Source organism: Colletotrichum godetiae, assembly GCF_030913485.1.
Source record: "Colletotrichum godetiae strain CBS 193.32 chromosome Unknown BDP55scaffold_61, whole genome shotgun sequence".
In the NCBI taxonomy this organism is placed as follows: Eukaryota; Fungi; Ascomycota; class Sordariomycetes; order Glomerellales; family Glomerellaceae; genus Colletotrichum; species Colletotrichum godetiae.
In genome coordinates, this window is record NW_026851309.1 from 53,113 (window position 1) to 77,189 (window position 24,077).

A 24,077-nucleotide genomic window follows, 5' to 3' on the forward strand; every position below is an offset into this window, starting at 1 on the left:
ATCGCTGCGGTGCTGTTACACTCCGGCCAATGATCTTGGGCCACTGACAATTATACATTATTGTGTAACCTGTAGGCTCTTGTCCGAAAGGGGTATGCGAAAGAGAATAACTGACGATGATGCCCTCCTGAAGTGTGTCGCTTGCAAGGACGCTTTACTATTCTGATCTGGTTCGATCAACGTTGCTGGCCCTCTTCAAACTGATTTGGGCTATTCCCGACTTCTTCACAATAGCAGAAATGACATGACGATATTCTTTTTGATACCCAGAGGGACATCCACGTTGTTGGTCGTAGATTGAGGATAGCTGGGGTACCTTATCGTAGCTGGTCAGAGTCTCACATGGACGCGTGACTTGCTCCGGGGACGCTAATCAGCCTCAGGTACCTACCTACCTACCTAACCTGGACGCGGAGTGGAGGTCAGAAGGTGCATAGGCACGGGGCCGCGGGCATCCATGGGAGTAGGGTGGGTTGCGGATGTGCCATGGGCGATGCTGAGGTACTCTGACACCTATGCGCAGCACTGGAGATACCCGAGGTACGAGCCCGACCACCGGCACCCACCTTACCCACAGATAAGCGGCTCGTTCCATCGCCCAGGTCAACACCTCAGCCATGTCCAAAGACTACTACATCCGCTACGAATACATCCTCCATTCCGACCGTCGAGAACGATTGTGCTGCAGTGCGTTGACCAAAGAATAACCCTCTTCCTCCAGCCTCTTCCGACTGCGCTTTTCCTCGCAGTAGGCTCATTCAATATCACAACCAGAGGATACTGGATAGGATACGTTTGGTCCTTCATCATCTCTCCTCTTACAACTCTACCCTCCCATAGTCGTCACGCCGGTCAAGTCCGACAGCTCACTCAACATGGCTTCCCGGGCCCTTATCCCCCTTCTTGTCGGCATGATGCTGTTGACGGGCGTCTGCAATACCCTTCTCACAAAGTATCAGGTACGTCGGAACTCCTTGGCTCCTAGAATCTAGACGCTGACTCGGCTTCTTCCCTAGGACATGCAATGCGTACGAAACTGCGATGCGAAGGACCCTACGAAACGGGCTTACTTCAACCAGCCCGTCCTCCAGACGGCACAAATGTTTGTTGGAGAGATGGGTTGTTGGCTGGTCATCGGTTTGATGAACCTGTATCGTCGCTACGGACCCGGAGCCGACCCCTCGTCTAATGGTTACGAGGCGGTTAACACGAATGATACCGATGATGCAGGTGCTCCTCTTGTTGGCAGCGTGGATGGACACCCGAAGCCTCAAGAAGAGGAAGGCGGCGCTATTCTGCGCGGGCCTCGCATCTTGCTGTTGGCGCTCCCAGCCATCTGCGACATCCTCGGCACAACGCTGATGAACATTGGTCTTTTGTTGGTTGCGGCCTCCATCTACCAAATGACTCGCGGCGCCCTCGTTCTTTTCGTCGGAGTGTTCAGCGTCATTTTTCTCAAGCGTAGACTCTTTTTGTTCCAGTGGATGTCTCTCGTCGGTGTCGTCACGGGCGTCGCAATTGTCGGCTTGGCTGGTGCCATCTACCATGAGAACACAAACGAGGCTGACGTCGAGGAAGGCTCTCCCGAGTCTAATGCCTTGTTGACTGTTGTGGGTGTTCTTCTCATTGCTGGCGCGCAGATCTTCACCGCGACACAGTTCGTTTTGGAAGAATGGATCCTGGAAAGGTCATCCATTGAACCTATCCGTGTTGTTGGGTTCGAAGGTCTTTTCGGCTTCACTGTCACTGTCATTGGCATGATTGTCTTGCACCTAGCTATTGGCCAGACCGACGCTGGACGCTACGGATACTTTGACATGGTTGAGGGCTGGAGGCAACTCACCCAAAACAGAGCCATCGGGATCTCCAGCATCCTGATCATGATCAGCATCGGGTACGTATATCCATCTTGACCTGACAAGCAGGCGTCTTACTAATGTGCTTCGATGCAGTGGCTTCAACTTCTTCGGTCTCTCCGTCACCAGAAGCGTCAGCGCTACCTCGCGATCTACCATTGACACATGCAGGACTCTCTTTATCTGGATTGTCTCCCTCGGGCTGCGCTGGGAGACCTTTAAGTGGCTGCAGGTTGTTGGATTTGGCCTGCTTGTCTACTTTACCTTCCTATTCAACGGAATCGTGCAACCCCCCTTCCAATTCCTTGTCCCCGATGAAGAAGTGGAGGAGCTCCTTCCGGAGGAGCCCATCGAACACCAGTAAAGAGGGGGCGCATAGTGTGTTATGCTCAGCGGGGCTGCGAATGGCTCCATGTTGTATTAGGAGTTTATATTTTGTGTTGTAGCTTGAATTAGATTAGGGATACGGAAGCGGCTGTATTTTAGGCGTACGAGAAGGTTCCTCAAAGACATGGCTCGGTTGCATTACATAAATCGTCTCTATTGTGCTCCAACTAAGACCGAATAAGGAAACCCGATGCAATGTTTCCCACTACCCCTTCAAAGATTTCCTACCTTCTTGGCTGAGCGGGAGGTGTGAATGCTGACAGAATTGAGGGATCAGCTGACAGTGGACCAACAGGTATATACCACTCTCACGTAGGCAGATGAAACCCGATCGCCTGGCCAGGCTCTGCGATCGACCCCAAACGAAAACCGTCCTATACACCAAGAAACGCCGCCCGTATGAAGGCATCATGATGCCTTTGCCCCCCAAAAAAGAAACCCGACAAACTGAACTTCAAACGCCATATTCCCAAGATGGTACCATTTCCCCCAAGGCAGGGAAGCTTTGCTTGTCACGCGCAAGATCTAGGTGACGTTGCAGAGAAGCTCAGCCTCGAGTATGAATTTGCCCTCCTTGTACTTCTCCGTAGCCTCGTACGCTTTATCATACTTCCAGCCAACGACATCCTTGCACTGCTTGCAGGTGATATCACGCACGATATGTCGTCCGGTCGTCATGTTTCGTTCGCTCGGCTCGCCCGTCTCGATATTGACGACGCTGTTGAATAGGTAGGCCTTGCCATGCTGGCCTCGGAAGTTCTGTTGGCGACACACCCGTCAGTACGAGGACGTGGACATAATGTCTGCTTGCAAACGGTCCAAAGCTTGCTCAGGCATTTGAAGTTGTGCAGTAGCAGCGGGAGGAGGGAATGTCCTAACGTACCCGGCTTATGATGTCTTCGTGGTTCGACAGATGCGCCTTGCATGTTTTGCAGCCATAGACCTTGTTGCTGTTCAAGTACGTGTTGTACGCCAAACCCATCGTGTCCAAAGCCTACTTCTACGTAGGCAGGATACGGCGGCAGACGGAACGGTTGTATCTGACTGATCGGGAGGCCTTGCCACGCGGGAGCGGCAGGCAGCTTTGGAGTTCGTCCTGTCGTCGACAGAGCTCTTGCAAAGCCGCAATAAAGAAAGATTGCTTTCTCCCCGTAGCACTCGACAAAAGTGTAGGGTGAGGATGACGTGAAGGGAAGGGGGAGGGTTTTTCGGGTTGACGTGTCAGGTGTCTTGAAGTTTGGAAAGGGACGTAGTCAGGCAGGCGGGTGTGCGGGAGACGGGAAACGGGAGGGGGGGGGGTATGTGCCAGGCCGGATGGATGCGGCGAACGCTCAGGTGAGCAGGTGAGGTGAGGAAGGTGCAGCTGAGGTAGAGATAAGATAGCTCGCTGAAGCGCGCGCGCCGTGAACCCTCCTGAAATCACCAGTCCGATGTGTGACGGATGTCAGCAACGTTCGAGTTTCTTGGAATGGGGACCGAGCTAAGCTGGACCTCGGAGGGAAGCACTGGGGCCGGTCACGGTTCGACAGTGTCTTCAGTTCAGCTCAGAGACCTGGTTAGCTATCTCGCTGTTTTCGTCTTAGGCCATCAGGATGCAGATTCAAAGACCTGGTCACGAAAGAATGCGGAGGACGGGGAGGGTTAGAAAGGTAACAGCTGGTTTAGCTGACAGAAGGCAACGGCGGTAGAAGGAGGGGTCGGTGAACGAGCCGGGATAGTCGACAGGGGGACCTGACACTTGGAGTGCACTGGTGACATTCCGATGATACCTTAGGTAAGGCAAGCAAGGTAAGGCCATTGCATACCCACCTTGCGTTACCTGGAGGTAGTGACGTACCTCGATCGGGTTTCTCCTCTATATCTTTTAGATGCATGAATTGTGTGATACCACATATACATAGAATTACGGTCTAAATCGATCCCCTATATATACATTGAACTAACCCGTTGTGCCTCGATCCTAAGATAGATACGTAGGTACGGTAAACCTCATCCGAATAATTCACCCTTTGCTCATGTCTTAATCGATGTTGCTTCGCATCATGTGGACCTCTTCTTGCGCAAACGCGCTTGAAGCTTCATTGCGTCCCTGCTGCAATTATGAGACCATGTTCTGTCCATCTTACCACGAGAAAGCCTCCTCGTTGAAGTCAATGGCCGAGTCGTGCTGCCGATCGCGAACGGCGCGGCGCACCTCATCGCTAAGAGCGCCAGGACCGCAGACACTGATGCCCATAGTGCCAACCTGCGACTCCTGCTCCGCCTTGATGAGCGTCTCGATGTTGGGGCGGCCAGGGAACATTTGGACAGTAGACGAGGGGCTGTGAATCTCCTTGGTCGATCTTGGCCGACTGACGAAGAGCATGATACGGAGAACATCTCTGCGTTTCTCCATCGCCAGGATCTCCGTCATCCAAGGTCGAATCCACTCAAGATGCTCAGGGCTCTGGATGGTCCAGATGAGAATAACCTTTCTCGCGGCGACAGTTCCGTTCGCATAGCCGGCGACGAGATCGCGGACGTGAGGTACTTGATGAGTAATGCCAACACCACCAGCAAATAGCATGACGGTACCATAAGAGCGCATGCTGTGCAGTCCACCATAGGGTCCCTCTACCATGCATGTCGTAGTCATCTTGCCCTCGGGACAAGCAGCGGCCTTGCGATACAGTGTGTCGGTCATTCCGGTGCGAGCGCGAATGATGAAGGACATGGTAGTCTTGCGCATGGCAAGAATGTCTTGACGGTTAAGAGAACCCTTCTCGGCCATAGGATCCTCAGCCTCCTCACTCCAAGCGACGGAAAAGGGATGAGACTGCAACAAGCTGAGGGATGGCATGTACATGTAAGCATGCTGGCCAGGTCCAAAGGTCCAGGGTCGAGCCATCGTGACCGTAACACGGCATGCGTTGCCGGGAAGAGCTTCAACAAGAGCCTTGCTGCCTCCGTGCCCGACGTTGCCGTAAAATACCCTCCAGGCACGCCAGACGCGGTCACCGGCCCAGAAGATGATTACGGGCCACATATACTTGAGCTGGGGCAGAGCCTTCATCTGCAAATGGTACCAGGTACCAACAACAGCTGTGATGGCAAGCAAAATGTGAAGGAGCTTGAACGTCTCGTAGAAAGCGTGTCTGATCGGGCTAGAAGCCTGGATCAAGATGGCCACGAAGGCGCATGTAGCCTTTCATCAAGGTTAGCCTCAATGCTTTTGATCTTGTTTTACTTGGGGCTTGTTTCCACTTACAACAAAGCCGAAGAGCAAGAAGGGAACGGTCGTTGCTGAGGTGATGGCGGTTTGCCAGCTGCTCTTGTTGGCGGTGTTGGCCATCCAAGCCAGGGTGTGAGCAAGAGCTTCCAGAACGACAATACGACCGAACCAACGATGCAGCAAGTTGAAAGTGTCGAAGGACATGCCGAGCATGGGAATCAAAGGGTTATTTCGGCCACCCATCAGGAACAAGGGAATCTGCATCCCGGTTAGCGTCATTGAACGAGTGTTGTCTCAAGTTTGACGAGCACAAGTTTCCCTGGTGCCTGAGACTCAATCTCCGAGAAGGTGGATGCGACTCACCATATTCACAACAGCCAAGGTACCAGTACGGTTTCTAAGCTGCGAGGCGGCTGCGGCAAAAGAGCCGGCGAAGGGGATGTTGATGACACAGAAAGCGATGTTCGTGGCGAAGTAACCGGTCAGAAATAGCAGCTGGAGTCGGCTGGGCAGGGTGCCAACGTTGATAGCAGCGCTGAGCTGAATTTCGCGGTTGTGTCGTTTGCTCATAACCGGAGCGTAGAGGATGTTCTTCTTCATCCAGGAGACCTTAGAGTCCGACTGGGCAAAGTACCGCTGGTTGTCGTTGTTGAGACAGGCGACGGTACGAACATATCTGACGATGACGGTCCACACTCTCCAGATGATGACAGCTGCGGCAATGGCAGCGCAGATGTAGTACAGATAATTGGAGAGGGAGACGTTCTCGTTGGCGGCATCGATAGCCGCCTGTTGCTCCTCGGGAGACTGCTTCGCGCCTCCAGCGGCCATGGCGAAGGTTTAGTTCGAAGATGTGAGAGGCTCAGACCAGAAGGTAAAGAGAGAGTGTGTGGTTTTGTTGACCTGTCGTCGTGATTGGCTGTCCTACTTCCAATATCCCCCAAGTTGCACAGCAAGTTTACCGGGAGTCAAAAGAGAACGTGGCACGTTTGCGCGTTATCGAGAGTGAATCGCCTACAAGAAGATTGGTCGAGGCAGTCGATCAGACACTAAGTCGTATGTGTTTATTTGTTTGAGTTTTCGTTATTCTTTCCCGTCTTTTGGAAGATATCTCGAAGCCGGCACGAAGGGTACTTCCAAAAGGGGTGGGCCGGTGGAAAGAAGCGTCAAAAAGTGCAGTCAATGCAGAAACGGAATTGGCGTCAGTGGAAAGAGAATTTGGACGTCTTTGGGTCAGAGACGTCAGCTGACAGCCCAAGTCTGGTAGGACGAGGGAGTTTGTGAAAGGGAAGGACGAGAAGGGAACAAATGGCCGTAGAGTAGAAGGAAGGAGAGAGGGGGGAGAGAGAGCAGAAATTGGGAGGAATAAGAGGCGAGAGATATCAGTGATGTAAGTACCAGACACACCACTGAGGTAGGTAGGTACTTCGTACGGAGCTTGGTCTGGGTTAACTAACAGGACGGGAATGACTGGACTGGACCTGCGCAAGGCAAAGGGGAGTCCGACTAGGAATTAGTCGACCCCGGGCCCCAAGATGGTGCGTTCCTGGATCCTCTCTGGGAGGGCTGCACCGTGTGGGCCGTCACCCGAGAGTGTGTGAGTGGAGGTGTATGAACTGATACGGCCCAGTTGATGGAGACTAAAACACCGTTTTCCACAAGACAAGGAGGGACTGCTCTCTCCGCAAATATGGATGTCCCCAGATAGACAGAGAGGAAGCGCTTCCCAGTCGCTCCGAGGCACCACGTCCACAGTTCTCCTAGGGTACGAAGTCCATTTCATCAGAGGCGAGAGCAGGGTGTCAGTTAGGGATATTCCACCCGATGGCTCTGGAGTACGGATACATTCAGAGTGGGCGCTGTCAACCTGGAAAACAGAGAACACATGATATTACGCAAGATTCTGGCCAAGTCAAGTCGAGACGAGGCGCGGCCCTCGGGACATGCAGGGCAGGGCATGACTGTGCAATTGTAGGGTGCACGTTGACAGGCAAACAGGGGTGATCTCGGCAAGGGAGTTGGACTCCCATATCGTACACGGCATTGGTACGGCAGTTGAAGGGGGAGGGGAGAGAGTGTGTGTGCGCGCGCGCGCGCGCATGGGTGTGCGTGGTGTGTGTGTGACCGCAGCAGCTGAGAGATCGGATTCCTTAGTAATAAGAGGAAGGGCCATAGAAGAGGCAAAAAACCTAACAGAGTAGCAAGGACCGCTGACAGGTACGGGACGACATTGAGGTGAGAAAGAGAGGACGACAGGCGGCAGGGATAGACGAGGCGAGACGTTGCCATGATGAAAGGTACGTACTGGCCGCAGCAGATCAGGGAGCCACGACGCAGGGGCTCGCATGCGCAAGTGGTGGGGTTCTAGGTTCCAGGTTGTCGCCCGAAAGGCACGTACTCGGATGTACGTACTGCTTTTCAAGTCTCCCCTCACTTGCCAACTTTCCATTTCCATTTTCGAAGGACGGGAGACGACGACGACAAGTTAACAAGGCACGCTGACGCAAGGCAAGAGCCCTACGACCCCTTCAGGCCTTTACGATGCCATGCACGGCTGCAGGTGGTGTCTCCGGCCCTTATCTGTCTCTCAACATAACTCTGTCGGTCTGTCGGTCTCTTGGCTCTTCCATACCTGCCTTACCTACGATGCGTGTCTTACATGGCTACGATGGCACCTAATCCTGGCTAAGCCTGGCGGTTGTAAAGCTGATTGGCTGTAAGATCGATTCGTACCTTGCAGATGGTGAGTTGGTATCTTGAAAGGGCCAATACTGGGCGGATAGTCAGGGGCCAGCACTTTACACTTCACACAACCTAACGCCATCAACCACTTCCTACTTACCACACCGCACACACACACCCCGGGTCAAGGCTCATTTAACAGTGGTGTCGCCGACTCGCCGTTATTCATAGTGCCAGCAGCCACGCAACGGAACACATGGCTAAGGTTGTGTGCCAAGTCACAAATATGCAGTTCTGCTGTAGGACACGGCACCCAAAAGGAAGGGTATCCGAAGAGGGGAAACCTTATGGCGCACCCATTCAGGGGACGATTTCAGGGCTGCCTCTCTTATACGATGTATCCGTAGCCGGTGTGTCTTTTCTTAGACCTTGACTCTCTAGACGATGCAGAGGCAGGGGCAACGATGTGCAGTCTTGTGACTCTTGTCTGTCCTTGTGGTTTCCATCTACGGATAGATATCGATGGCCTTTGCGAGGTTTCTTGGACCTTACTTACCCGATCTGACACGGCTAACTGTACCGACAGGACGTTCTGTTCAGTGGCAGGCTGGCATCTACGCAGTGGAGAGAAGGAACTTGGGAAGAGGAAAGAAAAAACAACATGGTCATCCACTTTTCCAGAAAGACTCTGAAACAAGCCGCTCCCAAGACCAAGACTACGCTAAGCCAATTAAAGCAGGGATCTGGTGGGGTTGCTCACGGGTAACGGGGCTACCTAGCCGTGCTGGACTGCTAGTTTGGTCAACCGGCCGGCTACGAATACCTTACTGCGTAAACAACCGACGCCCTACCCTTTTTTCCCCATCATCCCACCAACACTGCAAACTTCTGACTTGGCGCTACCAGCCTTGATCTCCGAACAGCCAATCTGTTATTACGACATGCGTCCAGTTGCGCACTTCGTAATGGGAACATGCAGGAGCTGGTACCTGTGCGTCTCGGTCTTGTCACACCAAGGAAGCACCGGTGGAGGCCCGCAACCACTTTGCAGTAGAATATCTGCATGGCTCCGAGACTGAGGGCTTGATCCAATCTTAGAGACCGCATCCAGGACACATCCAGGAAACGCTCCCACACCACTACACCAGGAGTTACCGAATTCCCCGTCGATCGGGTCCGCGTCTCATCCGCATCGTCGTTGCCCACTGTCTTTGCGCTCTTCGTCCAGTCTTCTGACACTGACCCAGGCGCCAGATCACTGCACAACATCGTCACATTCGACTAAAACAGCCAAAACGAGCGACTCGCCGCCCACCTTACGCTTGCCTGAAGCAACCCGACCCGATCTATTCGGTTATACTTGTCCCTCTGCGACAAACAGTGTCTGGGATGTGGTCTAGCACACCGCGGGAGAGTGGGGGTTGATGCACGGCGGAAGCCAACAAGAACCAACGAGAACCCGGGCATTGCACGACGCAGCATTCTCCCGAAAGAGCGGCGTGGCGGCGTAGCAGCTTTGGGGCTGATGCGAGATGCGAGCAAACAATGAGAACAAACCGCGATCGGTCTCAATTGCTGTCCGAACCACTGCATGATATCGTCATCTAGAGTCACACAGATCCCCCGGCCCGGCATGTCGTTGTCAACTTATCTCGCCCGTATTCCGCTAAAGATGTTTTCCTCTACCAAGACAGTCCATGCTAGATGTCGTTCTGTACGGAGTACACATCGTATCGGTTTTGCTACGGTAACTTTTTCGTGTTTGCTTACTGTTTAAGTGAGCGAACTTCGAATCATCGCCACTTGAATTGCTGGCCGCATACGGCGATGCTGTTGACACGAATTTTCAACCATAATAGAGAATACGTCCTGTGTCTTACGGGTCTCCGAGGTTTCTTCTTATCTCTTGTTTCTCTTTCTTGCTTTTCCGCCTACCTAGTCTACCGTCAGACTCAGCTCCGAGGTTTCAGTACCCACGAATCCCGGGGAAATTTCAACGAACGTACCTGTTACCTACACAGCGAAAACTGCCGCCGTCAACCATTCTTTGTAGGTTGAATGCGATGCTGGGCTACCAAAATATCGTCATTGAGCCGCAGAGAGCGAAAAGGTCTCGCTGCTTAACTCCAGCCGCCAGGTCAGTTTCTAGTGTGACACTGCTCGGAATCTGACCGGCGACAATATGTGTTTGCCATAATCTCTGCTGGTGTGCACACCTGACAATGCGCGTAGACACGATACGCCACAGTCCTCTCGCCATAGGCTCTTGGGATGACGGCGTTTCAGTCGGGTAAAATATCTGGATTTTGCATGATCGATGAACATGGGATAAGTCACCTCCTCGGTCCTCGCCCGCGCGGGCCTTGACTCAGACGACACAGCGAAAGAAGAAACGCCCCAGCCTCACCGCGAAATTGATTTGCGGATGGCTTACTTCGCTAATTAGTCAGCCTCAGTCGGTCGGCCTGCGAATACATATCGCCGTTTGTCACGGCCATGCCGCCGTCGTCATTGGATCGCACTCTGAGACGGATGCGGTGCTAGACTCTAGAGATCTGAACAAGTCCATTTTATCAACGCAACACTGGCGAACAGGTCGCCTGCCCACCCATCCTTCTTACCGCCTTATCACGACTGATCCCCACCCTACAGTACTGGTTCTAAACGTGCTCACCATCGAGAAAACATGGAAGTTTCATGCCATCGTCACAACGAAGCATACGAGCTGTGGTATGCGTAACATATTGCGAATCATCAAGTGCAGAGTCGTATTAGTCTCCTGTCTCGAATTGTGGCCTAGTCAATCGCTACCTCCCTTTGCAGGCTCTCGCTCTGTATCCCTGAGAGTGAGCATATACCATCAGCTTGCCATGCCTCAGCTTTTGAGGTCTCCTAGCCGCTATCTATCATCTACTGCTCCTCGAAGACCGAACAAGCTACCTGAGGCTCTCATGCTAGGCTCCCGGGAAACCACTAGAAGGACCAAGCAGACCCGTGGGTACCTGTTATTTTTGTACGAGCACGCGACACAATCTTATTGACAGCATGCTGGTACGGATACAGATATCTTGTACACCTTTCAGTAACCCACGCGGTACGGAATGCTGCCCTATTCAAAGCCTCCAGCAAGATTAACATGATCCACTGAATGGGCCCCAGTGCCCGCCGTTGGCCTCAATGATCTACAACCGTTTCCTGGTGTTTCTGATGGTCATCAATTGCTCAAAGGGCCTGTTTATTCGCCGTGATGCCAGCGCATAACCAAAACATATCGCCCTGACAGGAAACGCATCACGTCTGCTACGGGTACTTTGTCTGAAGTTGTGAACAAATCAAACCGTCCGATTTCGACAAACGCTCTTCCGTCAATCGCCGTTGGACCTCACCTTCAGATCTTACTGTGACTGCTTCTGTACTACCTGCCAGCCCCCGGAATCCCGAGTCAGAAGTCCTCCGTCTTAAATGGCTTATACAGATGCGTCTACGGAGTACAGCCAATCACTCTGAAATGTCAAAATATCTTGCTCACGCTGCCACGGGCCTGCCGCACCATTACGAGAACGTCGGATAAGCAACTCAAGAGACGATTGATTGGAGACGAAGGCGACAGAAGAAAAAGAACGGTGAGGTCCACATTGGCGACAACCCTATGCCATGTTCCCAGTCGTACCTCCACACATTGGCAAGGATCTGAAACGCAGCTGATGGCTATTTTGCATCCTATTGACTCGCACAAAAAATCTACTGACATATCCATGCCCAATGGGCTGGACTGACCTGGCCAATCCAATCTACATGCCGCAGTCGTCATTAAATTCCCAGCTCATCCTCGTCGTTGAGACCGCAGTCATTCAGAGTGGTCTGCCCGCCCAAGTCCGCCAAAACCTTGCGAGACCATGTCTCGCTGCTCCGGATAACCCGCCGGCATCCGTCCCGTTTCCTGGCTCCTGCAACATGGCTTCCCAATCCGGACTTGCCCAGAACTCGTGGCCAGTTCTCTGGGCCCATGCCAAGCTCGTCAAGTCCGTCGATTCCATCGATTCCAGCGCCCGAGTCTCTCTTGCGGCTGCCATGATCCTCGCTCTGTGCTCTCTTCCTTTTCCCCGCCAGTCGCCGGCCCACTTGGTCACCAATGTCACCCGTCGGTCCGGGGCTTGCTGTTATTACAGGTCCGGTTTTGTCGGTTGCTTCCGTCGTCGGATCCGGCTCCGATCGATCCGCGAGAACCCGGACGTCGTCTTTGCCAGTGCTATGTCTTCCGCTTCGGCGCCTAGGTAGAGCTCCTCGGGTGGAGTGTTCTTGCCTTCTTGCCAATGGGCTGGTTGCAATCCATTCGCTGATGCCTTCTTCCCACCGAAACCCTGAAAAGTTGCCATTGGCTGCGACCATGCGGTCGTTCTCAGTAAAGTCTTCCTTCAACGTCTCTGCAAATACCAGATCGCGTAAGTCGTCCGTCTTTTGGGCCAAAACAAAGGCACCATTGCCTCTCAAGCTTGCAAAACCCGGCGTATCAAGCGTATCGACGACTTCACAGAGTTTGGCAAAGTACGAGTTGGATGGCTGGCCTGTGGCTCTGCCACAACAGTGGGCGACCGAGCAGGTGATGTCGACCGTGATATCGAGAAGCTGGCTGTTGTTGTTGTTGCCTATGTTTGAAGCTCTTCCCAGACTCAGACCGAGTCCGAAGCTGTCGATCGCTGCCTTCAGCCGGAGCCGCGTGGCATCGTGCGCCGCTTTGGGGGATGATGATAGGAACAATGCCAGTAAAAGGGGATATGCGGCTTCCTTGCTACCGACGCGACTTCTCACCAGTCGCAGTGCTTGATGAAGGATGTGAACTACTACCCTTTGTGTCCGACTTCTGTGACTCGCACTGGTACTGGGTGCATCACTTCCAAAATCCTGCGAAATCATAGCCATGGCTGACAATGCACCAAGTACACTCATCAAAGTGAGCTTGGCAGATTTTGATTCCGTCGTGAGCCCCGAGGAACGCCTTTGACGTCTTGGGTAGGCGTTCATACACAGTATTGCAAGTCCGGTAGATGCAAACTCGGTTGCAGAAGGGCGTGCTCTATTTTCGAGTACTGAGGAAGCTGCCATACTCCATAAACCCCCAAAGCCTCTCCCTGAGACCATGTCGACGGGGAGCCGTTTATGAAGCAACAATAATGGAAATGTTTCGAGCAAGTGAGATTCCACAATCGGATCGCCTGCAAGGTCTAACAAATAGGCTGGTAGCTGGCTTTGCCTGTTCGCCTTGGATGTCTCTCTTGGTTCTGGGGGTTCGCTATACACAAAGCAAACTAAAGCGTCTGTGAGGTCTGCTGTTTCATGGAGGAATTCCATAGCCTTGCAGTGGTCGATCAAGATGCGAACAAATGAGACATCGAGCAGACCTTCCCCAATGACTCCTTTCAGAAGATGGACAGCATGTGCCCGAATAAGTGTGCGCAGGTGACTCCAGCCATTGTCGGTGCCTCCAAGGGCCTGTAGCTCATCGTATACCCGTAAAGAATAGGCCATTCGCTTGATTGAGGAAACCGGGCCATTGTTCGCGGTCTGGGATTTCTCCCAGTTCTCAATCTCTGTCGCGCACTGAGGCACTCTGTTGAGACACATCGATAACAACGACTTCTTGCCGATGGTAGGATGATTGAGTAGTGTCGAGCGTAGCAGAGTGTCCAGGTCATGTAGTATACCCTCGTAAGCCTGACACCTCCCCGGTGACAACGTCCCTCTGAGGCGCGTTAACTTGGACATGGAACTGTCCAGAGGCCCACGTCTCGCAGTCTTGGGGCGCATACAACTGCTTTCTGTCTCCAGGCATTCTGCTAGATCCATACTCGGTGATGTTGTGATATGGCGTCTGACTTTGCGAAGAATTGGTGTTGAGACGCTGGGCATTCCAGAAGAAGAAGGTTTCGGTCCATGGCGAAAAAGGCTCTTGGATCGGATAGTAGGCTTTGATGAAATGTTGTTGTCGTCTTCCGAGAAGTCAGCCAACTTCTTGGAATATGTACGGCGCGGGCGCTGTCGCCGTGTTCTGGAAGAGTTCGAATCGTCCACGAGTTTCGGTTTTTTGGCCGTTTGGCGATCTAGCGAATTGTTGAGGACTTCATCCCCAGGTTCACTCTGTCCGCGAGCAGCTTTCTCAGCTACCGCGATCTTCCGCAGTAAAGCAATCCGTGACTGAAGAGGACGTAAGAGTCTTTGACATCTCGAAGAAGTCCAAGATAGAACTGAGTGACTGGGAGGTCGAGCACCATCTCTTTCTGCCCGCTTCTTCTTTCTCCGAGTCTCGTCGCTAGCCCTCGCCATCTCTCTTCACCAGTTCCTCCACTTGCACCAAGCCCAATACTCTGTAGTCGATAGCGGTGGTTTTGAAATATTGGATCAGAGGTATTATGGAGTATAAGATTCTGTTGATGTATGTTGTTGGTGGACAGCGAATCGATTCTGCCGCGTTGCTTGACCAGTTTCGGTGTCAATTGGTAACGGAGACTACCTTAACAAAGACTGAAGCCACTCAATGAGTAGTATAAGCGGAAGCCGAGTAGTAAGCAAATGCTGGAAAACTCAAAATTGTGAGTGCGGAGTAAAGATAGCCACCAAGTCAAGCAAAATTGAATAAGTGAGCAGTGTGCTGAACTCGGAGACTTAGCTCAAGGTATACTGAGCAGGGTGATGAGTGAAGCCGGGATGGGATATTTCCCATCACAAGGAATGTTTACAAACTCCCCAATCGGGTATGGTGTGTACTTCGACAAGGGTACCTAAGGCAGTGTAGTCGCCTAAAGGGATAAGATTGCGTAGTGCAGCGCTAATATAGTGGTCACGTGTATGGCCCACCCCAGCTTGAGAAGCCCGGAGCCCCAGAGTCCCTTACGTAAAAACGGCTGAAGGGAAGCATCTTGTAATTCTGGTCGTCCCCACCATGCCCGGTAAAGGTAATGATAGAAGCTGCGATTTCGACATATATCTTCAAAAGTGTGTCGTAATCAATACAGATAGATGCTGTGAGTATGTTACACTTGGATATGCATTATAGAATATTCGGTTCTTGAGAGGAATGGGAGGCGCAGAAAGATCCGTACCTTATCTTACTATTTAGTAGATTTAGTAGAGACTTTAGTGAGGACCGGGACCTCGCTACGGGAGGCTCTGTCAGGGCTCGTTACCTTCCGGGGCAGCTTAGGGAGAACCGACGACGACTGACAGAGCTCCCCCAAGCGGAGTGGGCCCGAAAAAACCGACAGCTCCAGCTTTGCCGGGCCGGTGCATTGCCGTCAATTGATGAATGACAACGCGACTTTTTTTCTGCCGTCAATTTTTTTCCCCGATCGTTCCCAAAGGCACTCTACCCTCTCACCTTTCCTCTACCACCCCCCTTTCGATCCGCAACTGGCCATTGAGTTGGAACCCTCATATTCTCTCTCTCAGGCCGAGTATTCCCTTCTGCCACCCGTCACTTCGGAGCTGCGCATCCATATTCCACAGACCGCTACTTACACTGTTCTACCCTATATTAATTGCGTATCTGCATTGATTTGTGCGATTGCTCAATTCTTCCCAACCCTCTCCGCTTCGAAGCTTCGATTATATATCTATCCCCTCCCAGGGTTCTCTTCTCAGTCAAGACTATATCGGGAATCAAACTTCCAGTTCCCCATTGGTTTTTCGCCTAAATCGAGTACCAATGTCCCAATCCGACCAACCCAAAGGCAAAGGTACAAAATACCCAGGAGCAAAACCAACATACGCATTGCAACACTGGAACAGTTCCAAGCTAAACGTTGAGTCTTTTTAGAAAATGCCGAGAAGGAGCTAGCGCTCCCCGTCGAGGCGGAGGCCGAGCTCCAGGCTGAGGGCGAGATCGAGCAGGGCCTAGACGGTGAGTAATGCAATCTTCCATGGAATTGGGATATCTAATGCTGATGCATAATAGCCTTGGTTACCCTTACGATCAAGCTTCCCAAAGAGCCCCGTCAGATGCAAATCACGGTTAGCTGTGCTTAGTCCACTCGTGAATACGTCCACTGACCAGTTCTATGCAGGTGTCCCCACAAGAGCAGGTTCACGAAGTTCGACAGTCCATCATCGACCTCCCTGTGGCGTTCCAGTACACTTGCTTCCACCTCGAGCACCACGGCCAACGTATTAATGACTTCCTCCCGATATCCGAAATCGAAGGCCTGGTCGAGAGCCCTGAAGTCACATTGGTTGAAGACCCATACACCGAGAAGGAGGCCCGTATACACTTCGTGAGAATCAGAGAGCTCATTGGTGCCGCCGGAGACCGCACCGACGCCGTCCAGGGTATTCTCCCCGGCCTGTCTCTGCTTGACAGTGTCTTGCCGCCATCCGAAGAACAGACCAACGGAGAGCAGACAGAGGCTGCCAAGGAGACAAAGGAGGACTATAGCTTTGGGACCCCGGTTCCCATCTCGACTTTGCTGCCTCCTGTCGAGGAGGATGAGGCGCCCAAGACGGTCAAGACCATAACTCTTTCACCGTGGAACCCGCCTCCGCCCCACCTGAAGCAAAAGGGACACCTTCTGTACCTCCTTGCTACTACTAACGAGGGCGAGCAACATCAGATCACAGCTCACGTCGGGGGTTTCTTCATCAACAAGTCTTCCAATGCCAAGTTCGATCCTTTCCCACGCCCAGCACCCAAGGCCGCTTCCAATCACTCCCTTCTCGGGCTCCTCGACGACATTTCGCCGTCCTTCTCGGCGTCTTTCCTTAAGCTCCAGGAGTTCAACAACCGCAAGGACCCTCTGGCGACCTTCCAAATCACCAACGCGATACCCTCTGCGCCATGGATCGTGCCGTCAGCCAACTCTCCCCTCTCCGCTCACACTCCTGACTGGACACGTTCCCAGGAGACGTATCTCATTGCGGGCGCCGACAACACCGACACGCTGAGGGACTGGAACGAGGAGTTCCAATCTGCAAGAGAGCTTCCCAGTGAAACCGTACAGGACCGAGTCTTCCGTGAGCGTCTCATGTCTAAGCTCTTCGCCGACTACAACGACGCGGCTACTCGCGGCGCTGTGCTCGTCGCCCGGGGCGAGATCCCTCCGCTGAACCCCACGGAATGCAAAGACGCCCAGATTTTCGTTTACAACAACATCTTCTTTTCTTTTGGTGCTGATGGCGTGAAGACCTTCACTTCCGAGGGAGGCGACGAGGCAGCTCGTGTTGCTACTGGCAAGGACGTTGCGGGAGTCAGACTAGTGAACCAGCTTGACATTGATGGTCTCTTTACTCCTGCTACGGTCGTTATTGACTACCTTGGCAAGCGTATTGTTGGTCAAAGCATTGTCCCGGGTATCTTCAAGCAGAGGGAGCCTGGTGAAAACCAGATCGACTATGGTGCCGTGGATGGCAAGGAGAATGTTGCCGCGGACGAGCGATTTGCTGACGTTTTCTCCAAGCTGTCTCAGGCTATCAAGGTCAAGAAGCACGCTGTCTGGGACAAGGATGGCAAGCGGTTCGATCTTGAGGCCAGTGTAGAAACCAAGGGCTTGCTGGGAACCGACGGACGCAAATATGTCCTCGACCTGTACCGTGTGACGCCTCTGGATATTGACTGGCTCGAGGAGGAGGGCGATGTCGAGTACCCCCACCGTATGGCCGTCCTTCGCCCGGAGCTGATTGACTCGTATGGGAGGAAGAAGATGAAGGCTTGGGTTGACGAGGAGCTGGCACGCCGTGGACAGAATACCAAGGGCGCGACTGACGAAACCCCGGCCGAGCCCAAGAAGAGCAAGGATGCCTCTGCGGAGGAAGATGACAGTGACGAAAGTGACGAAAGCGAGGAGAGTGAGAGTGAGAGCGACAGTGAAAGCGAGAGCGACGAAGAGTCAGATGCCAACAAGAAGGAGGTCAAGGCGGAGAAGTCCAAGACGGAGGAGGCAGAGGCGCCGAAGGAGTCGAAGGATTCGAAAGATCACATCGACCTCTCCAAGTTCGCATTTTCGCTCAACCCCGACGTCTTCAGCGGCCAGGTCCCCCAGACCGATGCTGAGAAGGAGGAGATGAAGAAGGACGAGGAGGATGTTCGCCTTGCATCTAAGTACCTTCGCGACCAGGTCATTCCTGACCTCGTCCGTGAGCTCACCGATTGCGACATCAGCTTCCCCATGGATGGCCAGTCCCTGGGTCGCCTCTTGCACAAGAGGGGTATCAACATCAGGTACACTGGAAAGGTCGCACAGCTCGCCTCCGAGCCTCGCCTGCAGTGCCTGAAGGATATTTGCGTCCAGGATATGGTCGCTCGTTCCTTCAAGCATGTCGCCTCAAACTACCTCAGACATTTGCCGGCTCCTTTCTCATCAGCCTGCATCTCTCACCTTCTCAACTGCCTCTTGGGTTACAAGCTGAGCCCCAAGCCGGCAGCCGAGTCCGACGCTTTCCTGAAGTTGCTGTACTCTGATGCTGATCTGTCCTATGAGAAGGTCACCCCGGAGTCTCTCCGCGAAAGCATTTCCCAGGAGACATTGAAAAGATTCAGGTACAAGCTCGAGTCCGACTTCTACACCAACCTTAAGCCTCTGCAGGTGCTCCGTGAGATCTCTCTCAAGCTGGGTTTCCAGCTGCAAGCAAAGGAGTACAACTTCACAGACAAGCCGGTCGAGCAGGCTCCTGCAACCAACGGTACCCCTGCGACCAACGGACAGACCAACGGCGAGGGAAACAAGAAGAAGAAGAACAAGAAGGCGGCGACGAAGGAGGCGGCTCCAGCAGCCCCGGCTCCTCCTCCCAACACTACATTTACAGCAGACGATATCGTTAATGTTGTGCCTATCGTGAAGCACTCATGTCCTCGCAGCACTCTTGCAGAGGAGGCCTTGGAGGCCGGTCGCATCTCCATCATGCAGAACCAGCGCAAGCTTGGCCAGGAGCTCCTTCTCGAGTCCTTGTCTCTGCATGAGCAGATTTACGGCATCCTTCACCCCGAAGTCGCCCGCGTCTACAACACCTTGTCTATGCTGTACTACCAGCTGGATGAGAAAGAAGCGGCCGTCGAGCTGGCCAAGAAGGCCATCGTCGTCTCCGAGAGGACTGTTGGTGTCGACTCTGCCGAGACCCTGCTCAACTATCTCAACCTGAGCTTGTTCCTCCACCAAGCTGGCGACAGCAATGGTGCGCTCATCTACGCCAAGCACGCGCTGAAGCTGTGGAAAATCATATATGGCGCCGACCACCCCGACTCCATCACAACCATCAACAACGGCGCCGTTATGCTCCAGCACCTCAAGGCGTACCACGAGTCCCGTCTGTGGTTCGAAGAGTCCCTCCGCATCTGCGAGAGCGTCTTCGGCAAGAACTCGATCAACGCCGCCACTCTCCTCTTCCAGCTTGCCCAGGCTCTGGCTCTTGACCAAGACTCTAAGGGAGCCGTCAGCCGCATGCGCGAGTCCTACAACATCTTCCTTGGCGAGCTCGGACCCGAGGACAAGAACACCAAGGAGGCCGAGAGCTGGCTCGAGCAGCTGACGCAGAACGCCGTGTCCATTGCTAAGCACCAGAAAGACGCGCAGGCCCGTCGTCTGCGTGCAGGCATCCGCTTTACACCCAAGGGTGCGCCCTACCAGGCTTCCGCTACTGCTCCCAGCGTGTCCGCTGGACCTAGCAGCAGCTCGCCGTTGGGCAACCCCTCAGGCATGGACTCGCGCAGTATCGATGAGCTGATCAAGTTCATCGAGGGTACTGACCAAAGCAAGCCTTCCAAGGGAAGACCTAGTCGAGGCAACCCTAAAAGGAGGGGCAAGTCTTCGAAGTAAAGTCATCAAGCTTCAAACTATGAATGATCGGACCAACGGTTTCTCTTTGGCTGTGACGGACCAGGCACTCGCGCTTGAATCTTTGAATCTTTGAATGGATGGCGATGGCGCCTAGGCAGGCATCTGTACTTGTAAACATTCGGACGGGGGTAGGAAAAGCATTGGTCGCTGCATCTGTGGATAGTACGACGTATATAAAAATATATAGGTATCACGTAGGAATGGTGGCATGGGCGGGTGGAGCCCTTCAGAATTAAACTATCTTCACTCTCACGAATGCTCTCAATTTGCACATTTACTGTAGCACATCAGTTTGACGAGGAGGCGTTGGCTTTATTGTCCTTCCAGAAGCGGCTCATGATTGCCTCAAGAGTGGCCGTTCATGGCGCTAGCTACTGACAATCCGCGGCCAACAGGTGCGTGATATGACCCAATACTTTGGAACCCCCTGGATTGAGTGTCAGTCTAGTACACAAGTGTGTAGGATTGCGTTGGAAAGACTCACTTTGCTAAATCAAAACCTTGGTCTTCTTCGATCTCGGGTGGGTTCGACGGCTCACTCGGCGCCTCCCGTGACGATTCCTTGTGTTGTGATCTTGTAGGGCTAAGATTTGGTGACTTTGCGGGAGGTGGACTGCTACTTTGCGGTATGCCGCCCAAAGACGGCTTAGATGGACTCATGTCGAAATGAGCAGCAGGCTTCAAAGGGGTGCTGCCGATATCTGCGTATTTCCAAAAGGGCGCTGGTGAACTGGTCGGCATGTGCTGGCTGGGCCGCTGTGCGGTGCTTGGGGGCGCCAGTCGGGGATGAACACGGTGAGGGGCCGGCGTGACGAAAGATGCGCCCTCGTCTGGTAGGTAGGATGAGGTGAGTGTGGGTGATTGATCGTGGTAGCTGGTGGAGGGAAAGCTGTTCGATGTAGATGTACCGCCCTTTCGCGGCCTCGGCAGAGGACTACCATCAATGGTCATCGCGGTACTCGGAGGGGCAAGGCGACGCGTGCTGCGATCTGGAGTCGATTGCACGGCGGCTAATGAGGAGCTCGGAGGTGATCCTGTTACGGATACCTTCCTCTTCCGCGCCGACGCCGGCTCTCTGGCATTCACGTCCCTCGGTCCATGTGTAATGTAGTTGAGCTGGTTGTTGGGTGATGATGGCGCGGAAGAGCCTCTGTGACCGCCTCTCCCGCCCTTATATGCGCTTCGGGTCATCTCTTCCCGGGCCTCTGGGACAATCTGCCATTTCATGCCCTTCCCAGGCTCGTCTGTCGATCTAGCAACTTTGTCAAAGGCCTTATTCAGCGACAGATTGTGGCGAATCGAGTTCTTTGAATCATTAGTAAGAGTAGAGTAAGAGGGGGATCTGGTAGCATTGAGCCTTACTTGCCAACCAGCAGCCTGCTGGTGTTTATAATATGCATAGTTATTCATGATGAAGTTGTAGATACCATTAAGATTCAGCTTCCTTTCGGGCGTATTGATGATTGCTTGGGTGATCATTTGCGCATAGCTGTACTGAGGCTTGATGTGCTTATTCTCGTCAAGGCTGAGATCGATGTCGTTGGTGGGGTTCATTAGCAGAGTGCCTGAACTTGAGTAATGTGGTGACTTGTGTTGCGACGGCGTAGGCTTGCCGCGGATGGCAGAAGGAGGGGTTCCGGGCCGCTTGTAGTCTGCCGGAGCCGGCGCAATCGGTTGGCGGAATTGGGAGCCACGAGAACTTCTAATGGTCGAGCCTAGGGCTGAGGATGGCTCATCCGGTAGATCCGTTCTCGGTTGAGGGCTCGTCATCTGTTGACGCGATAATCCAGCCCTCTTGAGATAGAGAGGATCGATGTGTAAGGGGCTGATTTCGGTTGGAAGAACGAAGATCATCTCCGTGCCACCGGCTTCCAAAACTTCACCACCCTCTAGACGCCTCAGACTCTTTTGCTTCATGGGGACATTGTTAACCTTGACACCATTTCTTCCCTTGACCTCAAGGAACCAGATTTCTTCCTTGGAGCTGAAGTAAATACGGGCGTGCTGTCGAGAGATCATCTTGCTCGGGCCGAGATCGATGTGAATGAAGTCTTCGTCGTCCTCGGTGACGCCCTCGGATGGGCGTCCGATATTGACGATCAGTTTTGTGATGTAAAAAGTCCAGTCCTGGGCCGCGATCTTGGCATACGCCTGAACACCGCTGCCATTGGCTTCGTGTATCGAGTTCGCATGATCCTTGCTGGCTTGGGGCGCGCCCTCTTTGGGAATTTGAAAGTGCTGAACTACTTGCGCGAGCAGCTGATCATCGTCGCTAACAGGCTGAGCCGACTGGTCGGCAGTGAGGTTGGATTCGTCATCGTCGGCGGGCTCGGTAGGCGGAGGGTCATCGACCTGGTCGAGGCGGCGTTAGCGTCATCAATGATCAAAGGGTCGGAGTGTCAGAGTGAGCAGAGAAATCAAATTACCTTCTTTCTGCGCTTTGCTGGTCGAGTTGGAGAGCTGTCTTCTAATCTTGCGGGGGAGGTATCGCGGCGAGTGTCGCGACGAGTGCGCTGAGAGCGCTTTGCTGAGGCGGGCATGGTGGAGGAGCCTCGAGCATGCGGCACCTCTGTGCGAAAAGGGCCAGAACAGGACGGAAGGCGAAGCGCGGGAAGGTATAAACAATGGCGGGCGGATGATTGAAGTAGTTGGTCTCAGACGTGTAAGGAATGAAGGAACGGGAAAGTCGTGTCTCGTCAAGTCGTGAAGGGTGAAGGGCTGGATGGGCTAGTTCTAAAGTCCGGGGCAGGCAAGTGCCACAAAGAGGTATGGTGTCTATATAATTTCTGCGACAATGTGAGACGGGGGTAAGGTGACTGTAGTAACAATTTGGCGCTCCTTTGTGCGAGGATAAATGGTAGTAGACGTCGCGAGGTTGGTAAAGGTGGGCGGGTGGTGGTGTTGAGCCGCGCTTGCGACACGCTCTCGGGATGTATGGTAGAACAAGGCAACTAGGAACGTTGCCTTGTAGAGAAGCGACTGCTATTGTTGTGGTGTCCGTTCCAGTGGCGCTACTGAAGGTAGGAGAATGGTAGGTCTTCTATACTGGAAGGTATAAGGTAATGGAAGGAATATAACCCGAGTGGTGGGAGCTGCTGAAGTTGTGTGAAAGCCGCAGTTGGATGTGCAAGGGTTTGAGAAGGTGTCGGTCGCGAAATTCTGGTAAACGCGTCGCTTTTTTGGGAGAAGGGGGAGGCGTTAATTGGTAACACTGCACTGTGCGGGGCCTATGGGAGAGCACCTCAGTTGAATGGAAGGGGGGCGGCCCCAGCCCGTCTCGTAGCACGTACTCCGTAAGGTAGGTAGGTAGGTAACTTTGCTGATCGGCCCGTGCTCTTTGCTCCACAGCGCACCTCTTCCCCCTCCCCCCCATCTGCCCTCCCATTTTCCATGTTTTCAGGTTATCCTGCTGGTCGGGCTACCACTTCACGCGTACAGTGTCATTGAACTTTCCTGAACAGTACGACGCACCGAGAGCCTGGCTGAGCTCAGGTGCTGAACCTTCCCCAAGCATTTTCTTTGAGCCCTCCGCTGTCCCCTTTAGCTCTCACACACCTCGATATCAACCTACCTACGAACTGAATTCCATCCCGTCCGCAGGTCAGGGACCTTCATGTGCCCAGAGCCACCTCCATCTGACGTAACTACCCCCACTTACATAAGGTGTTCAAGTCAATACGGAGTACGGATACCTCCAAAGGGCCAATTGACAATAAACCGTCCGCCCTGCCTTGTCCTAAAGCCAAAGCTCTGAACACCAGTCGATATTGGGAGTTTTGGACCAGCTCAACTGCTTCTACCTACCCCTTGACACTATGTCTGAATGGGCCTTGGCCGGTCCAACACGACATTCAGGCGCCTCATTCCTCGCCTTGGTACAGCGGCGCATCTCGCTCGCCGAGATTGACTCACACTCGGCCTAATGACTTGTGCATGACCTCGAAATGGGAGCCCCGATTGGCCCCCACTCAAGGGGGAAGAGACTGTCTGCTCCCATTTTCGTATTCCTCCTTTTGCTGGAATCTAAGAACCTCCGTGCTGTGAGACAACTCGGACGCGTGCCAGCCAACTTTCCTATCCTAGATGCCTGCTGGTGGTGCTCCAGCTCAGTTTCTGCTAACGCTC

At 53.3% G+C, this 24,077-nt stretch overlaps 6 protein-coding genes across 6 annotated transcripts; 2 read left to right on the forward strand and 4 right to left on the reverse strand.

The window, feature by feature from the left end:
- The first annotated feature begins 557 nt into the window (after window positions 1-557).
- Window positions 558-2,387, forward strand: BDP55DRAFT_679774 (uncharacterized protein). The gene is made up of 3 exons (XM_060576077.1): window positions 558-959; window positions 1,017-1,894; window positions 1,953-2,387. The coding sequence occupies exons 1-3, from the start codon at window positions 876-878 to the stop codon at window positions 2,218-2,220; spliced, it is 1,230 nt and encodes a 409-aa protein (XP_060424123.1). The 5' UTR covers window positions 558-875; the 3' UTR covers window positions 2,221-2,387.
- Window positions 2,388-2,768: 381 nt separating this feature from the next.
- BDP55DRAFT_636982 (Yippee/Mis18) lies at window positions 2,769-3,225 on the reverse strand (the record flags this gene model as incomplete). The annotated part of the gene is made up of 2 exons (XM_060572948.1): window positions 2,769-3,002; window positions 3,127-3,225. The coding sequence occupies 2 exons, from the start codon at window positions 3,223-3,225 to the stop codon at window positions 2,769-2,771; spliced, it is 333 nt and encodes a 110-aa protein (XP_060424124.1).
- A 1,016-nt stretch (window positions 3,226-4,241) lies between these two features.
- Window positions 4,242-6,772, reverse strand: BDP55DRAFT_358466 (ferric reductase like transmembrane component). The gene is made up of 3 exons (XM_060567024.1): window positions 5,818-6,772; window positions 5,491-5,712; window positions 4,242-5,427 (listed from the first exon to the last, which is right to left on the reverse strand). The coding sequence occupies exons 1-3, from the start codon at window positions 6,283-6,285 to the stop codon at window positions 4,366-4,368; spliced, it is 1,752 nt and encodes a 583-aa protein (XP_060424125.1). The 5' UTR covers window positions 6,286-6,772; the 3' UTR covers window positions 4,242-4,365.
- Window positions 6,773-11,700: 4,928 nt separating this feature from the next.
- Window positions 11,701-14,873, reverse strand: BDP55DRAFT_679788 (uncharacterized protein). Its single transcript, XM_060576078.1, has one exon. The coding sequence runs from the start codon at window positions 14,455-14,457 to the stop codon at window positions 11,947-11,949; it is 2,511 nt and encodes an 836-aa protein (XP_060424126.1). The 5' UTR covers window positions 14,458-14,873; the 3' UTR covers window positions 11,701-11,946.
- A 553-nt stretch (window positions 14,874-15,426) lies between these two features.
- On the forward strand, window positions 15,427-20,198 carry BDP55DRAFT_620130 (clustered mitochondria-domain-containing protein). The gene is made up of 4 exons (XM_060571327.1): window positions 15,427-15,866; window positions 15,947-16,030; window positions 16,085-16,140; window positions 16,194-20,198. The coding sequence occupies exons 1-4, from the start codon at window positions 15,836-15,838 to the stop codon at window positions 19,929-19,931; spliced, it is 3,909 nt and encodes a 1,302-aa protein (XP_060424127.1). The 5' UTR covers window positions 15,427-15,835; the 3' UTR covers window positions 19,932-20,198.
- On the reverse strand, window positions 20,115-22,713 carry BDP55DRAFT_358603 (fork head domain-containing protein). The gene is made up of 4 exons (XM_060567026.1): window positions 22,379-22,713; window positions 21,315-22,304; window positions 20,437-21,257; window positions 20,115-20,379 (listed from the first exon to the last, which is right to left on the reverse strand). The coding sequence occupies exons 1-4, from the start codon at window positions 22,490-22,492 to the stop codon at window positions 20,298-20,300; spliced, it is 2,007 nt and encodes a 668-aa protein (XP_060424128.1). The 5' UTR covers window positions 22,493-22,713; the 3' UTR covers window positions 20,115-20,297.
- Window positions 22,714-24,077: the final 1,364 nt, after the last annotated feature.

What these genes read in the sequence shown, in the direction of transcription:
- BDP55DRAFT_358603 (XM_060567026.1), bottom strand. Translation starts at nt 22,492, where the DNA reads ATGCCCGCCTCAGCAAAGCGCTCTCAGCGCACTCGTCGCGACACTCGC. An exon ending in AGCAGGCTGCTGGTTGGCAA is followed by an intron (nt 21,258 to 21,314) that starts GTAAGGCTCAAT and finishes AATGATTCAAAG; the next exon opens with AACTCGATTCGCCACAATCT. An exon ending in CAAGGTTTTGATTTAGCAAA is followed by an intron (nt 20,380 to 20,436) that starts GTGAGTCTTTCC and finishes CACTCAATCCAG; the next exon opens with GGGGTTCCAAAGTATTGGGT.
- BDP55DRAFT_679788 (XM_060576078.1), bottom strand. Translation starts at nt 14,457, where the DNA reads ATGGCGAGGGCTAGCGACGAGACTCGGAGAAAGAAGAAGCGGGCAGAA.
- BDP55DRAFT_358466 (XM_060567024.1), bottom strand. Translation starts at nt 6,285, where the DNA reads ATGGCCGCTGGAGGCGCGAAGCAGTCTCCCGAGGAGCAACAGGCGGCT. An exon ending in CCTTGGCTGTTGTGAATATG is followed by an intron (nt 5,713 to 5,817) that starts GTGAGTCGCATC and finishes ACCGGGATGCAG; the next exon opens with ATTCCCTTGTTCCTGATGGG. An exon ending in TCTTGCTCTTCGGCTTTGTT is followed by an intron (nt 5,428 to 5,490) that starts GTAAGTGGAAAC and finishes CCTTGATGAAAG; the next exon opens with GCTACATGCGCCTTCGTGGC.
- BDP55DRAFT_620130 (XM_060571327.1), top strand. Translation starts at nt 15,836, where the DNA reads ATGTCCCAATCCGACCAACCCAAAGGCAAAG. An exon ending in GATCGAGCAGGGCCTAGACG is followed by an intron (nt 16,031 to 16,084) that starts GTGAGTAATGCA and finishes GATGCATAATAG; the next exon opens with CCTTGGTTACCCTTACGATC. An exon ending in CCCGTCAGATGCAAATCACG is followed by an intron (nt 16,141 to 16,193) that starts GTTAGCTGTGCT and finishes AGTTCTATGCAG; the next exon opens with GTGTCCCCACAAGAGCAGGT.
- BDP55DRAFT_679774 (XM_060576077.1), top strand. Translation starts at nt 876, where the DNA reads ATGGCTTCCCGGGCCCTTATCCCCCTTCTTGTCGGCATGATGCTGTTG. An exon ending in CCCTTCTCACAAAGTATCAG is followed by an intron (nt 960 to 1,016) that starts GTACGTCGGAAC and finishes CTTCTTCCCTAG; the next exon opens with GACATGCAATGCGTACGAAA. An exon ending in CTGATCATGATCAGCATCGG is followed by an intron (nt 1,895 to 1,952) that starts GTACGTATATCC and finishes GCTTCGATGCAG; the next exon opens with TGGCTTCAACTTCTTCGGTC.